General features: G+C 38.0%; 1 protein-coding gene across 2 annotated transcripts in view; it reads left to right on the forward strand.

Annotated features, from left to right (window-relative positions):
* The window catches only part of prkcbb (protein kinase C, beta b), a 160,229-nt gene that overhangs the window by 40,405 nt on the left and 104,429 nt on the right, over positions 1 to 15,395 (forward strand). For both annotated transcript variants that reach the window (XM_048195275.1, XM_048195266.1), the window contains exon 3: positions 3,301 to 3,383. In XM_048195275.1, coding sequence (XP_048051232.1) covers positions 3,301 to 3,383 — 83 coding nt within the window. The remainder of the gene's footprint in view (positions 1 to 3,300; positions 3,384 to 15,395) is intronic.

Raw genomic sequence — 15,395 nt, forward strand, 5'->3', positions numbered from 1 at the left:
ATCTGTGGGATGTGCTGAACAAACAAGTCCGATCCATGGAGGCCTGACCTGACAACTTACAGGACTTAAAGGATCTGCTACTAACATCTTGGTGCAGATACCACAGCACACCTTCAGGGGTCTAGTGGAGTCCATGCCTTGATTGGTCAGTGCTGTTTTGGCAGCAAAATGGGGACTAACACAATATTAGGAAGGTGGTCATAATGTTATGCCTGATCAGTGTATACTGTGCTAGACTAAGTGGGACTTGTCACAGCACTTACATATTGCTGCCTTAATTGCTTCTATTGTTCTCCGTATTTGTAAGTCACTTTGGATAAAAGCATCTGCTGAACAATTAAATTTAAATATAATTCTAAATTTCCTTTCAAAGATCTGCAAAATTGCTAGTCAAGGGACTGATGAAGGACTTGTAGCACCGTGATTTATTTTAACTGCAAGAATATTACAGTTAATCCAGATATAGTGCTATGTCACCCAGTTCACAATCCAAAAAGATTTAAATTTGCTCAGTTCTTAAAAGAATTAGAAGCAACATTGTTTTTAATAAATATAGGTGCCGCTTGAATGTTCAGCTCATAGGTGGTATTTGGCCTGGCTTAGATTACAATGATGAAAAGAGCAAACTTTACTGAATCATATGCTTCAGTTCTCTTCCAAATATCTGGTTTTGTGCCTTTATCTCTCTTTTTCTCACTGGAGTATTTAGAGTGTGTGGGTGACAGTGGCTGTTCAGCCTGTCTAAAGTTTGGCTGTTGTGTTTTGGCCGGAGCTGCTATTCTTAAAGTGCAGAACGCAGATTTCTAAAGAGATTACTGTGAACGTGAGTGACTTATGCCATTTCATTCCTGTGAGAAAATGGCTTTAATCTGCACAAATCTGATAGGATCATAAATAGCACTGTGTGAATAGGAGCATTAACCTGAAGCAGGAAGGAAGATGCCCCTATGATGACCTGAATATGTCCTGATGCAGAGGTGCCAGGGGCATTAGTGATGTGAACAGAGGGGCATTGTACATACAGTCCAGCACAGCGCATTATTTGCATAGTAGCTGCAGCTCCTATAGCTCTGATGCTGATTGGCTGCTGTCATAGGTTGTTGAAGACTATCATGCAGCTGACAGCGTACAGTACAGTACTGTACAGTACTGTATATAAAAATATATGTAGCTGGCAGTTATAAGCGTTCCACACAGCATACACCCACATTATATCAAAAGACAGTCATTGAATTGAACATACATTTATTTTTAGATATAACAACCAACACTCAAATCAAAACATGTAAATTGCACATAAGGCAGGTAATGTAATCGTAAAATTATTTTTTAATCATTTTTGTTCTCCAGTTCATTTATGAAATATAATCATTTACACAGTTATTGTCATATCTTGTTGTCATGACAACTACATTTAAACATATATTAAATAATTAAGACATTATTTATTAACAGGTAAAGTAAATGTAATGAATATAAGCTAATATAGTGCATATATTTAGTGAAATGCTCCCTTCTGGAGTTAATTTCTCTAGAACAGTGGTTCCCAAACCTGTCCTGGAGGACCTCCAGCCCTGCACATTTTGTATGTCTCTCTCATCTAACACACCTGATTCAACTCCTCAGCTCATTAGTAGAGACTGCAAGACCTTAAGTAGGTGTGTCAGATAAGGGCATCATACAAAATGTGCAGTGCTGGGGGTCCTTCAAGACAGGTTTAGGAAACACTGCTCTAGAGAATTAGCATGCTGTAGACACTAAATGACTTGCCTGAGGTAAATGTAATGCTACGTCAGATATTATTCTTAAGCTGTTTTATTGATGTCTTTCTGCAGTTGAAACACTGGTTGAGCTTTTACACATAAACATATCTAAGCATAGATCATCTCTTCTTCTGCGCCTTTTCCCGTTGTAGTGGTTAGCAAACAGTGTTGCATTACCACATGCACCACCTTCTGGATTGGAGTGTAGATTGCCTCTGACCAACAGTATTCATCGTCTGACTGTATGCACTAAACCGTGACGTCCGTACCGTGACAGTTCGGGACTAATGTATATGTGTGTATATATATATATATATATATATATATATATATATATTAGAGAGAGAGAGAGAGTGCTAAAACAAATTTATTAGACCACCAAATCATACCAAAATCATTCACACCAGTATATGTAAGCTCTTTACTCACGGTAATGTTTCAAATACTAAAATATAATTATTGTTGGGATTTAATGGATTCAAAGATAGATCACATAAAAGTTTAATCAAAAGCAAGTCTTTAGGAATAACTAGAAACTATTTGGAAGTCAGTTGCAACAGAGACTGAAAAAGTACATACAAATAATGCTAGCATTTTTAAATACATACAGTATATTATAATTTAATCTTTTTAATGATTAAAAAATGTTACAAAAGCAGTTACACCAAATAATAAAGTCAAAAAGCGGTTTCTTTCACTTGAAACAAAAATGGAATTGGAACCTCAGCCTGCTGAAAACGCTTTGGCCAACATACATTTCACTCTGCTTTATATTGGTTTGGTACTGGTCTAACTAAAAAAAAACTTCCGTCAAAACGTCATCCAGTTTTGCTGCTGGTTAAGCTAGTTAACGCTATTTTTGTTTATCATACAACTTTGTTGTAGCAGTTGAAAAGATGCGTGCTTCTGCTTAATGTGCTTTTGAAAACTTGAGAGAATGAACAAGAATGACATTTCCAAAACTGTAACATAGCCAATGCTCGCTGACGTTTATGGGGAGAGAATTGCTGACATCTACAATGCTGACATCATAAAGTGATTTAAATGATTTTTTGGCAAGTATCACATGTAAGTTAATTGGCAAGTATTTTAATTCATACAGAAATGCCTGCATTCTATGTGTGTTGCAATAAAAATAGCAACTGCCGTGATGTGTGGCAATAGACAGAGCAGTATTTTAAATGCCCATAAAACACACACACACATCTCTTTTGTTTCAATGGTGGCGAGCACCCAAATTGGGAATCAATTCAAACACTAAGAATTATGTAATAATAATAACAGCAATAAACAAGCACTCATGGTGTGCAAGTACCACTTTTCGTCTAATGGTTGTAGTTAGGCCTTATGCAGTGTTACATTGTGATGCGATTGTCACGGCTGTATGTATGTGAACGGGTTCAGGTCGGGTCTTAGAGCATAACATGAAATCAAACTGGATCCCTGTCACTGCAGATAAATGTCTGTCAGTGCCATGTGCGCTGATTTTCACCGTTTATCTCATCTGTCTGTCTCTCTCTCTCCTTCCTTCTTTCAGTCTGCTGCTTTGTGGTGCACAAGCGTTGCCATGAATTCGTCACCTTCTCCTGCCCCGGAGCAGATAAGGGTCCTGCATCAGATGTGAGTACAAAAATCTCTTCTTTCCCCATCCTTCCTCCTTTATTTTTCCATCCCTCCTCTCTTTGTCTCTCCTTTTCAATCTGTGCCTGTCTATCTCTCAATCCCACATGAGAGAACAGAGAAAGGAGGTGGGCAAAAGTTGTCGTCCTCTGCCAAATCTAATCAGACGTACTGTCACAGAGGAAGTGTGTGAGACAGCTGCAGTGACGATAACCCTCTCCGTTTCAGATTTCCTCCTGGAGTTGTCGTCTTCGCTCACTTTGTCTCAGGCCCCTGAGTTATACAACCATTTAAATCAACAAATTACCCGGTCTATAGTGACAGCTACAGGAAGCGCGTCCACACAGGGGACCAGAGCTCTTTTTTGTTAGTGTGGATGAGAGTGAACGTAGAATGCCAGCTCAATCACATCATTACAGTTACTACACACACGAACAGGAGGGAGAATGAATGGCGCTGTGCAGTTACGGGAAATGGCTTTGCTCTTTGAATCGGTGTAATTATGAAAAATACATTTCTGCTTCGCTCTCTGCCACTTTTTGATTCTCTGTCTGTCTAAACCAGCAAAAAAAAAGTCACTGCAAAACCATAGCAAGCAATTGTTTTTACTGAAACATACGGAATTATATATTTCCCTCTATAGGCATTTAAAAAAACTTCAGTAAAACCATAAACGAGACCATTTGCTCCAGAATGATTCATGTATGTTTTGAAATAAAAAAGTAGTTGAAAATCTGCAAAAAGTGCGTGAATACAATCCATACATGCATCCACCATTATGGAGTCAGGTGTGTCTCTCTTCTCTGCCATTTGCACATACGATGACATTTTTGTGTATTCGGATTGGGCTTCAGCCTTCATTTATGATATATTGAACGCCCTTGCCTTGAGATTAGATGCCGTATTCTTCAGCCTGCAGACTCTTTTACTTTAAACGTGAAAGTCCCAGTGCTGTGCTTCTGACAGCCCTCTCATTGCCCTTCTCTCAGTCAGACGTACCTTCAGCTCTCAGAGGAGCATCCTTCAAGTCCCGGGTCGGCTCCCTTGCCTAGAATACCGTCATATTTACACAGTACACCCAGCAGGGCCAGGCGATATGACACGGCTGGCAGACACTCCACATACGGATTCAGAGTGATCTAAAATGGAGAATGTTGGTGGGATGTCGTTAGCACATTTCCACACCTCAATCCACTTTAGCGATCTGGCTCTGTCCCACCACTTCTCTAAGAAGCCTCGCCATTCATCTCATTCATGCAGATGAAACGCACACTTTCATCCTCCTCCAGAGCCGTGGCAAAGAGGTTCATGCTTAATTCTATTTTCACGTTTGTTCTCCACCAGTCTAGAAGTGCTGCCAGAACCACGTGCGCTCTGGACGTCAGTGTGCCAGTAAACTAGACGTGATATCTATTTGATGAAGCCTTGGCCTTGTGACATTGTCATTAGTTTTTTCTTGTGTAAATCTGCTAGCTAGTCTCAGAAGAGCCACTAAAGGGGATTATAGGTATAAATATAGTCAATGTCAAAGACAGCCAAGCAAGGCGGACTCAAAGATGTTTTCGAAGGGGCTCGTTTTAGGCTTCAATTATAGAAGTGGGCTAATTAGACGTTCACCAAGGGATTTCTGTACCGGTAGTCTCATTAAACTCTCATTCACGTTATAAGAGCTCTGTATCGTATTGAAACCCAACTCTGATTGCAGTTGTGCAATAAAAACCAGACCGCTGGTTTTTACTGCACAGACTTCAGGTGGGTTCACGGGCATGTGAGCGACTACTTGTTTTTGGCTTGCTTGTTTTATTCTGATTTCTGTGTTTTGTGTATTAAAAGGAGTTTGTCAGACGTGACAAGGACTGTTGGCTCTGATCAGTAAGGGTTTTAAAAAGCAGAAGTGTCTTTAGCACATTCACTCAAGGGTGTTTTACACCCACTGGTTTCTTGGGATACCTAAAATATCTCATTTTATATCTCACCCCCTCACTCTCATATTGGATCAGTTCACTTTCTTAATAAATGAATTAATTGGTGATATATCAGCATTGCTGTCGGCAGACTCTGTTGCACATAAGACATTATAAGGCCCTGTTTACACATGGTTAAGGTGGTTTTGGTCAATCGGATCACAAGTAGATCAAGTAAGACACATTCACGTTTACACCTGGTGTTTTAATCCGTCTCTTTTGTCCACTTTCAACCACTTCTGTCCTGATTTCTTCGAAAGGAGAGACTATGGGTGGGTAATTGTATGGGTTTTTTCTGATCTTTTGATCTATTAGAAGAAATAAGTTTAAATCCCGTCTGGCTAGCGCGCTTCCCATAACGTTTATCAGTAGGTGGAGAGTAGGCAGTCTTTTGTGGCTGTTCGAACACATTTGACCACATGAGCGTTTACACTATGAAAGTGATCTGGTCGAATGCATTTTCAACTACCTCTGAAAGTGGTTGAAAGTGGACAAGCTCAAAATGTTTTAGACACCATTTACATCTGTATTTAGTGTTGATTCACTTGTGTTTGGATTGATAAAAATGCTTCTTAACGCCAGGTGTAAACAGGGCCTAAGACAGAGAGAAAGAGTTTCCCAGTTCGTCCTCTCAGCCCTGGTGATCGTCACCTCTTAAAATGCTACAGACAGAGAGACACAGCTCCACTGGAATAATTGGCTACAATAGACAAGCCAGTTGTTACAATGCTGTCGTTCACTGCAAAAGCAGAGCTTGTTACCTGTATTGCTACCTTTCTGGCATGAGAAACAGAGGATCTCTCTCATATATATATATATATATATATATCCTCTGAAAGAAGATCCAGACTTCTTTCTCCTAGAGAAAAAAACAGGCGCCAAATATTTTTTTTACTGCCACATATGAATAAACATGTTTTAAATGTTTTTTTTTTTTTTATAATGTATTCATTTTTTTAAACATAATTTCAGTCATCCTGTCACGTTTATGTTTGCCCTGTGTTTACAGCATCAGCTGCATCCATCTTTTGGATGTTTTAGGAACTGAATGTCTTTTTTTTCAACTTGACAACCATATACAGACAAAGAATTGTTCTTTACACAGAATCTGAGCCAGTGTCTTGGACCATAATTTAGTTTGCATCCCTTTGCCATTGAGTGTAGTTTGGCCTCTTCCTCAATGCATCCTATAAATGTTGTCATGTGCCTTGCACGTATCCAGTCCATTTTTTCTTAACCCTCTACCGCACGCATTATGATAAATTTATTAAAAAAAAAAAATTGACTCTTTTTCTTTTCTTAGAATGGCTTAACTTGAAGTGCTTTAAAAAAAAATTGGAAAAAAAAAATTATTTTAAGGTACTTTATGATATGTTGCCATATGGCAACAACGCGCAATAGTGGAAATAACTTATAATAAGTGTAAGTGTATATAGTTAATATTTTTCCTCAGAAATGTTGTTTGTATTGAATCAATTGGTGCTATTATAAGCTTTAGCAGTAATTATAAACAACACATATTTTCCAACATCTTGGTCTTTTATTTATTCCATTCTCTTTTGCTCAATAATGCTTTATATTCTTTGAATTTAATTACGTTTTTCATAAATATTATTATAAATGCAAATGTAGACAGTTAAAAACAAATATAATACTGTTCATCATGTATCATAAAACACTGACATAAAACCAAAAACATAGCAGTTCATGAAAATTCAACATTACGCAATCTAATGAGAGGAAAGTTATGAACATGAACCCCCCATAATCCTTGAAACTTCACCTTTTTTCTGTATGAAACTTCAAAAAGCATTTTTTTTCAGGCACAGGTACACATCACATTTGGTGCACTTTACTCTAACAATACACTTGCAGCCACTTGCACCTGCCTTTTTGAGACACCATGGTAGGCCAGTTGTTGGTCTGGTCCAGTAGTACTGGCTGTGCTGTGACTGCAGCTGGCCTTTGCTAGCAAGCTAATGTATTATAATAATGTCATTCTATTATTGCACAGTGTTGCCATATGGCAACACAGACATTTTATCGATTTACCAAAAACGAATTTCATAAAAACTTTTTTGAGTGGTGAATATGTCATCATAACTTACCTGAGATGATGTTAACAATTTTTTTGTGAATGTGACAATAGTCTTCTCTTACCAACAAAAAAATGAGAATGTTCTCTTAAAGAGACAGTGGCAAGGAAATGAACACAAAGATTATGTTGCCATATGGCACCACTATGCGGAAGAGGGTTAATATCTGAGAGGTAAATTTGGTGAAAGGCAGCTCCTCACATGCAATCATATATGTGAAATCTACAGATTATATTATCCGAAACTTTGTATCCGTGCTCACGGACAGTCGGATCAACAGAGGGTTATTAACGGAACATTTTTTTAATTGGAAGGTGATTGTATTATTATCACTGAAAATTGTTTCATACTTTGTCTACTTTTTAAACAGCATTATGGTAAAAATGGAACTCTATGGTAACAGCTATTGTACTTGTACGAAAATGTAGTGTTTTTCTTTGGGGGTTTGGGAGGAACTGACAGAACGGCAGTTTCTTTCAGTTTTTTCTCCTCTGTTTGGCCTAAACAACTGTCTTCATGGTCATCCAGTTTTATATGTTGACTACAAACACAGAGGTTTCTCAGATTTTCCATTGTGGCATTCTCTCCATATTTATGAATCTTTGCAGCTTTTAGCCACTGCCTATAATACGCTGGATACTTCACTGGAAACTAAAGTAACTCACTCACGCTAAACGTTTACTCTTTGAATTCTTGCACCTGGGAACAATACATGTCGACACAAACTAAAAGTTTGCTAAGAAGTAGTACCTACTAAAGCAAGGCGGTATTTGACTCTGGTCAAGCGTATCCATATCAGACTGGTGGGAGTGGCCTTGGACAGCAACATACAGAGTGTATTATGGGTATTAATGTTTTCCTACCTATTTGGTAAAATGGAAGACAACAGCCTTTTTTCTCTGTTTTCACATGTCAGGTATCACCGTTTTCAATTATTCTTATTTTTTTACCTTTCTACTGCATAGGCATCCAAGTTTTATTGAAAGGCTATTTCACCAGTGTTGAAGTACCCTTTTAATAAAAATATAATAGATATGTAATATTGTGCATATTTTTAGCAAAATGCTCCTCTTTGTAGTTTTTTTTTCTTTTCTAGCTGACTAATGAGATTAGTCCTTGAATGACTTTTCTGAGGTAAATGTAACATTATGTGACATTGTTTACATGCTGACATCTTTCTGTGGTTGAAACGCTGATTGAGCGATTACATGAGACATTTCACTAAGTTGTACTGTATCTTTCAACTTTTCTTTTGATCTTTATTCATGTTTATTTGGTGCTATAACTAGTAGTAAATAGGAAGAGATGATGATCACGTGGCACTTGGCCTTTGTCATTACAGCGAATAGTCACAATATGTTAAAGAGCCACAAAACCACATTTATTGATTGTATTTTGTAATAAAACGGACAGAATTTCAAAGCTGAGACTTTATTACAAGTAGCAAATGTATTAAAAGTAACAAAGCACAAAGCTTATTGCGATTGTTGGATGGCAGGTGCACTACAAATAATGTGAAGTTCATGCATTAACAGAAAACAGCATAGACTACGCCACGCTTTCCGTGGCTGTCCACGCACTGGCCGTGTGACATAATTTTCATCAACAGGAGGTACAACAGTGCATGTGCGAGTGACTTGAGCACTTGGAACCAAAGTCCACTAGATAGTATGCATGCGCTGAACGCATCTTTCCTCACTCACGACCAAAGGAGTATACTTTGAAAGGCTTACTCACTCAACTGTGTGCGAGACAGAGCGGAACACGGAAAATGAAGTATACCTGGGCCTTAGAAGATCTTGAGATTTTAAGAATCCATATCAGTGTTGATTAAAAACGAGAATTGTTAACGAATTTGTTAGCGTCCACACAGCTGACATGTTTACTTGTTTTAGTTTGTCCATGTTGTATGTACGAAATAGACACTACCTTTCTGCACTTTTACTTGGGTGTGCATTCATTGACACAGAAAGATGATCCTCCGTGTAAAAAGGTATTAAATAAATTCATTCTGTCACCAGTGGCAACCTCAGCAAAAATATCACTCATAGATTAATATGCAACCGTTTTAGGTGCAGTCTGGAGCCCTATATAGGGTATATGTGTGGCACATACATATTGACACACAAATTCATGGATGGTTATGGATATCCCATAACTGATTAGGAAATATTGTGGGTCGATTAAAAATGTTTTTAGAAACACAAAGAGACCCCCTTAGGCTCCCTTTTCATCTTATGCCATTCACAAAGCTTAACCCTTTCTAGAAATTTCCACGGCATCTCCCACTCCCCACTGTCATTATTTGAAATCCCGCTGGGATAGTCATGGATGCGCCCACATGCTCTGCCAGAAGTGGGTGATGTCTATAAATACCCCTCTCACACTGGTTGCATGCTCCCATGGGGCACTGGTTTAATAAGGCCAGGCAGGCATTTGCATAAATACGTTTCCTGCACCAGTCACACTTTTCTCTGATTGGGTGATTTACCTTTCATGCTTGTAGGCATAGAGGTATAAAGAGAGAAGAAGTGTATTGACATGTATGCTGTTTGTGTGGATGTGAATATGCTCCAGCGCAAGCCATTGTGCAGTTATTTAAAGAGCAGTTTCAAGGAGAAACCAAACGTCACTCTGTTGCTGAGCAGTACGGCTGTTTGCTTGTCACAAAGCATTAAGAAGGAAACATGGCAGGACTGATCAGAATTGAGGTTGTTTGTGTGTGAGAAAAATAGGATTGCCCAGACCGATGATTCTTTTGCCAAACAACAACACACTTTCTGTAATGACAAACACATTTATTGTAACAATTTATGCAACAGCCACTATACTGTATGTGTGTGTGTGTGTGTGTGTATATATATATATATATATATATATATATATATATATATATATATATAATAAAAATAATATTGAACTTAAACAATTATGAAATCACAAAGGCTGCGATTTTTTTTTTTATGTATGGCTCCAATTGCTAATCCATCTGAAAGCACTGCGAGTTTGAGTCACTTATAATGTACATTTGAAAAAGCAACATGCGTCAAACATCTTTCTAGACATGAGAAGCATTTATAACCATCTTGTCCAACAAAAGACAACATTTAATAACATGTTTTTACTCAAAACTCACTTCATAACAACAGTTGAGCATCCTTCTGTGAGATGATGTAGCTTCTTACACAGAATTTGGCAGTCATGTGTTTATTAGTCATGTTTAATCAATCAAAGCGTTTCAATTATCTGTTTATTCAGCTGCAGCGGTATGATGTGTGTTATCTTCTTCTGAGGCAGGGCATATTTAGAGTTTCTGCGCAAGAGCGCCCTCTGGCTTTCAGATGGAGAAGCATTTACTACTGATCACAGAGCCGTACAGCTCTGACAAGCTGTGCATAAAATAATCGCAACCTTTGCCAAATCACATGTGGTTTCTTCACGATAAATCGGACAGCCCTATAATATATATAATATATTAACCCCCTCTAGTTTTAGTGCCATTTACTGCACGATCCACCATAACATTTAAGTTGTGGTCATGACAGTTTCTGGCAGCAAACCACAGAAATTGTGCTTTGCATAACTCAGTGCTACTGACACTGGTAAAAACGCTTCCCACAACCCCCTTCTCCAACATGAGCATAATCTACAGCTGCTACTAAAGAAAAACATGTCTCATAATAGTGCATAGTTTGAGAAAAGAGGAAATGGAAGTGTGATTGTGTGTGTCTTTACATAGAAATGTTCAGCTTTCTCAAGTGTTTTTTTTTTTCTTCAGCCAGACGCGACAACCGCTGTGAACTCTTGCTGTGGCAGGTACCAGCCTGTTGCTGGGCGATGGGCTTTGGCCATCACCATGGGAACCTTCTGAAGGCCACTGGGTGGGAGGGCTCTATTGCAATGCATTTCTATTGCATCTCCTCTCCCTCCCCTGTCTTTCCATTTGAACTCTTTGGTACAGAACTGCCTGCACCTTTTTATTTAGTACTGATTGTTCGATGACTCAGTGCGATGCGTGCTGTGTGATAGAAGCATGGAAGTGGGAGGATTGTGCATGCATTCTATCTGAAAAGAATCTTTGTTGCATTGTCATAGAAAAAAACAGCAGCATTTTCCTCTATGACAGACATAATGGCATTTGTACGCAGTGTGTGCTAGCTTAGGTGAGATAATTATGAAGTATTAAGGTCATTTTGCATGACTCGCATCAACATTGCTTAGTGCATTAGACTCTATGGAGCGTGGTATCATCGGCTGCTGTGGTATCTTGGGCATTGTGATGTACTGCTAAAAGTTCAAACAATTTAACTTTGACCTTTTCAAGAGCAGCAAAAAGGATTATCAAACAATTTGCATAACATATTTGACAGGTTCAATTTTACAGTTTGTGATTGTCACTTGATTTTGTTTTTCAGTGGACATGAGCAATGAATAAAATTAATGAAAAATCTCCAAATATTAAGGAATTATAAAATTCTGATTTTTACCCTGATGAAAAAATTGCCCTAAGCTGATATGATGCTGCTTTTCAGGGAGCACTTTTCATCTTTCTTTTTCAGTTCTTCTTTTACAATTTGACTAGGCTGAGAGATTAAATCAGCTAAAGGCTGTGACATACCAAACCGACACTGAAGAACTAGCGTCGACTAGTTTCTCTTGAAAACACATTCTCTGCCTGTGTAAGAGGAAATGACTCTCCATACCAGCAGGTGGCAATAATCTATATTTGTTGTTCAAAAAGTGAAAATTAATCTAGGACTGAGGATATAAGATCCGCAATCAAAGCAATGCTTGATTACCATTTTGAATATAATATTGATTCGATTAGTTGGTCGTCACTTTCTTCAATCCAGTCAGCCATGTAGTTATGAAAATATTTACATATTGGAAAGTTCAGGCAAGATGATCTAAGATTATAAAAGCTTTCTGTGTGTTCCCTTGTTTACTTGTTTTCGCTCTTCTTTTTGTGTACTGGTTAACTGAGCTGAACAGCCAATCAGAGTGATCTCTCTCCCCGACTGCCCGACGTCGATTCAGCATGCTCAATATGCCTAAATGCCACCAACGGGGTCTGACAAAAGGCAAAAGTACGGAACGCCACCTAAACTGAGCTGACAGATGCTCAACGATGTGTCATGGCCTTAAGACCAGGAAATCAACAGGCCAGGCCTGGAAAAGTCATTGAAATCAAATCGTAAATGTCACAGAGAAGTCATTGATTTTGGTAGTGCATGTAAAAACATATTGAATATGAAGCAATTTCACTGCATACAAAAACAGACAAACAAACAACATGTTAAAGCACTGACTTGTGAAAGGGCTTTTAGTGATAGAGTCTCTTGCAGGGGGTTTGCAGAAGACCACAGTTTAAATTATAAGAGAGTACTCAGTTGTCAAACATAGTGCTATGATGTAAGAATTCAGTCTGCGGCTTTCCTGTGAACACTTGTTGTTTCCTGTGAAGTGCTTTGTGGGTTTTTTTTTTTTTTTTTTGTAGGTTTTCCAAGCACCTGCATTTTCTCATAGGGCACCATGAACTTCTTGCATGACAAGTTCAGCCAATCCAAACACTCAACTCCCCTCTCTGAAGACGCTTCAGTTCACTTAGTCACACCCACGGATGTAAGCACATATTCAGAATGTAATAATGTCATTTAAGAATAAACCTAAAACTGTATTCATTGAGCACTAATCTGAATATTTCGGAGAAGGTGTCCATGGTGGTTATGGCCCTGTTTTCCCTCATGGTAGTACAAAATTTGAAAGATCTCTTGAAGATCTTTTCCCTGCAACTAATGCTGAGCTCTTTTTCCAGTATATATATATATATATATATATATATATATATATATATATATATATATATATATATATATATATATATATATATATATATATATATATATATATATAAGGGCTGTTAAAAATGGACCCTCATTGTGAAGGTCATTATGGTCAGGATCATCTTCTCTGATGCCCAAAAAGGAATATTAATATTGTGATCAGTGGGTCTTGATCAGATTCAGAGCGGTTGGCTTTGCCATTCCGCCTTTGACGTTCATGAATAGACAGAGTTCCCGTGCTCTCGCTTTTCATTGTAATGAGCATTCAGTGATGAACAAAGCACCTTAAATGATCACATCTGCTTTGAAGAGGGGGAACGTGATCAAACCCCACACCTGCACACTGTGTGTGTGTGTGTGTTGGGGGGGGCAGGTTTTCCCTTTATTAAAGCTGCAGTCCAGTTTTGCCTCTTTGTCGCCATCTCTGTTTGAAACCTGCAATTGCAGTTATTTGCGGAATTATCATCTTTACGTGGGTTGTGCATCGGCATGGCTCCTCGGTGTGGATGAAACTAATGTGGATACTATACTTTGGAATCCCAGATTCCAGATCGATATATCGCATGCGATTTTCACGCGCATTTCGTCAGTAAAGCCGGTTCCCAGATTACCGGACTCCTTCTTTATATAAATAAATGTGACGTAATGACGCAAAGACAAGCGGCTGCATGCTCGAATTTCCCGCGGAAAACCCCTGGTTTTATTATAAAACATTATTACAAGCTTACCATTGTGAATCAGACTAAGGTAAGGAGATTGGCTGGCTGGTTATGTACTTGCTCAAAAATTGATTTTGGATCATTTTAAACCAAAAAAGGTTACGGACTGCAGCTTTAAAGATCAATTGTCCCCATACAGACAGTGAAACCTAAAATCATCTACACTATGGGGTCCAGCCAATAGAAAGTTTAACAAAATAATATTAAATAATGTCTTTTTAATAATTTTAAAATGCAGAAAAGTTTTTGTGAGGGTTGCTATTACACAAGTGTCCAAACCAGCCTCTCCCACATATCTACTGATTGGCAGAGATTCTCATGTTGTACATATTTATAAGCAAATGGTTCTTAAGGATGATTCTTTCTGAGAATAGTCAGGAGTTACTTTTTTGAATAAGTCTGGCAAATCATAGAATGAACTGTAACCGTTCATTGAGAGGTTACTGAACATTCTGACTCAGCTAATAAACCAGAAGTTCATCGTTATTTGCAATGACAACCATCTCAAAATTAATAGAGTTTCTTCAGACTTGAGGTTCATGAAACTTAAATCAGTATCAGTACTGTCAGGTTGTTTGATAAATATGCATAATTTAGAACATTTTTTAATAAATTATAAAAATAAAAAACTTTTTTTTTTTTACAGTACTAGCACAAAAATGGTACTATGATTTTATTTGCATTTGTCTCTTTTTGTTTTTCCTGTCTATGGATCCCTGTTTGGACAGCCACCCATATGCTGGGCGTAATTTCATCTGCAGGCTTTCATTGTTTGTTATTGTTTGTTTGCTGCTCCCTGTGTCCCATCTGTATAAGATGACAGGGAATTATAATACAAATGAATTATACCGTGTCTGTTCTCTTTATTATGAGTGAATCTGTGTTTTGTCACGAGGGCCAGCGCTACAGGGGTGACATTGTCATTGGACTATTCAGATGAGTCTACAAAGGCCCCTTCACACCTGCACCTACTCTGCATTTCACAGCCCTCTTATGATGTGCCTTTATTTGTTTGAATGGACCTTCACAGCTGTGAACGTCTCATATTTTTATCTGTTCCGCTTTAGATAGTGCTGTAAATTTTGGTGCCATGTGATATACCAATATGTTTGACTGTTTCAGAATGCATTTATTATACATTTATTATGCAAGATCCGTAAGGATGCATTAAACGAGAAAACAGAGCTTGTTTAAAGTGATCTCAGTTTACTCAAAAATAACAATTATCATTTCCAACACAAAAGAAAATTTTGAAAAATGCTAGTGTTTTTTTTCTCTCCACATACAATGAAAATCAGCGGGATCTGATGATGTTATTTTGGGCTCCATTGACTTTCATTGTATTGACAAAAACTTTTGATACATTCTTCAAAGTATGACGGCTAGTCAA

This window comes from Megalobrama amblycephala, linkage group LG1, assembly GCF_018812025.1.
Source record: "Megalobrama amblycephala isolate DHTTF-2021 linkage group LG1, ASM1881202v1, whole genome shotgun sequence".
Taxonomy (NCBI): Eukaryota; Metazoa; Chordata; class Actinopteri; order Cypriniformes; family Xenocyprididae; genus Megalobrama; species Megalobrama amblycephala.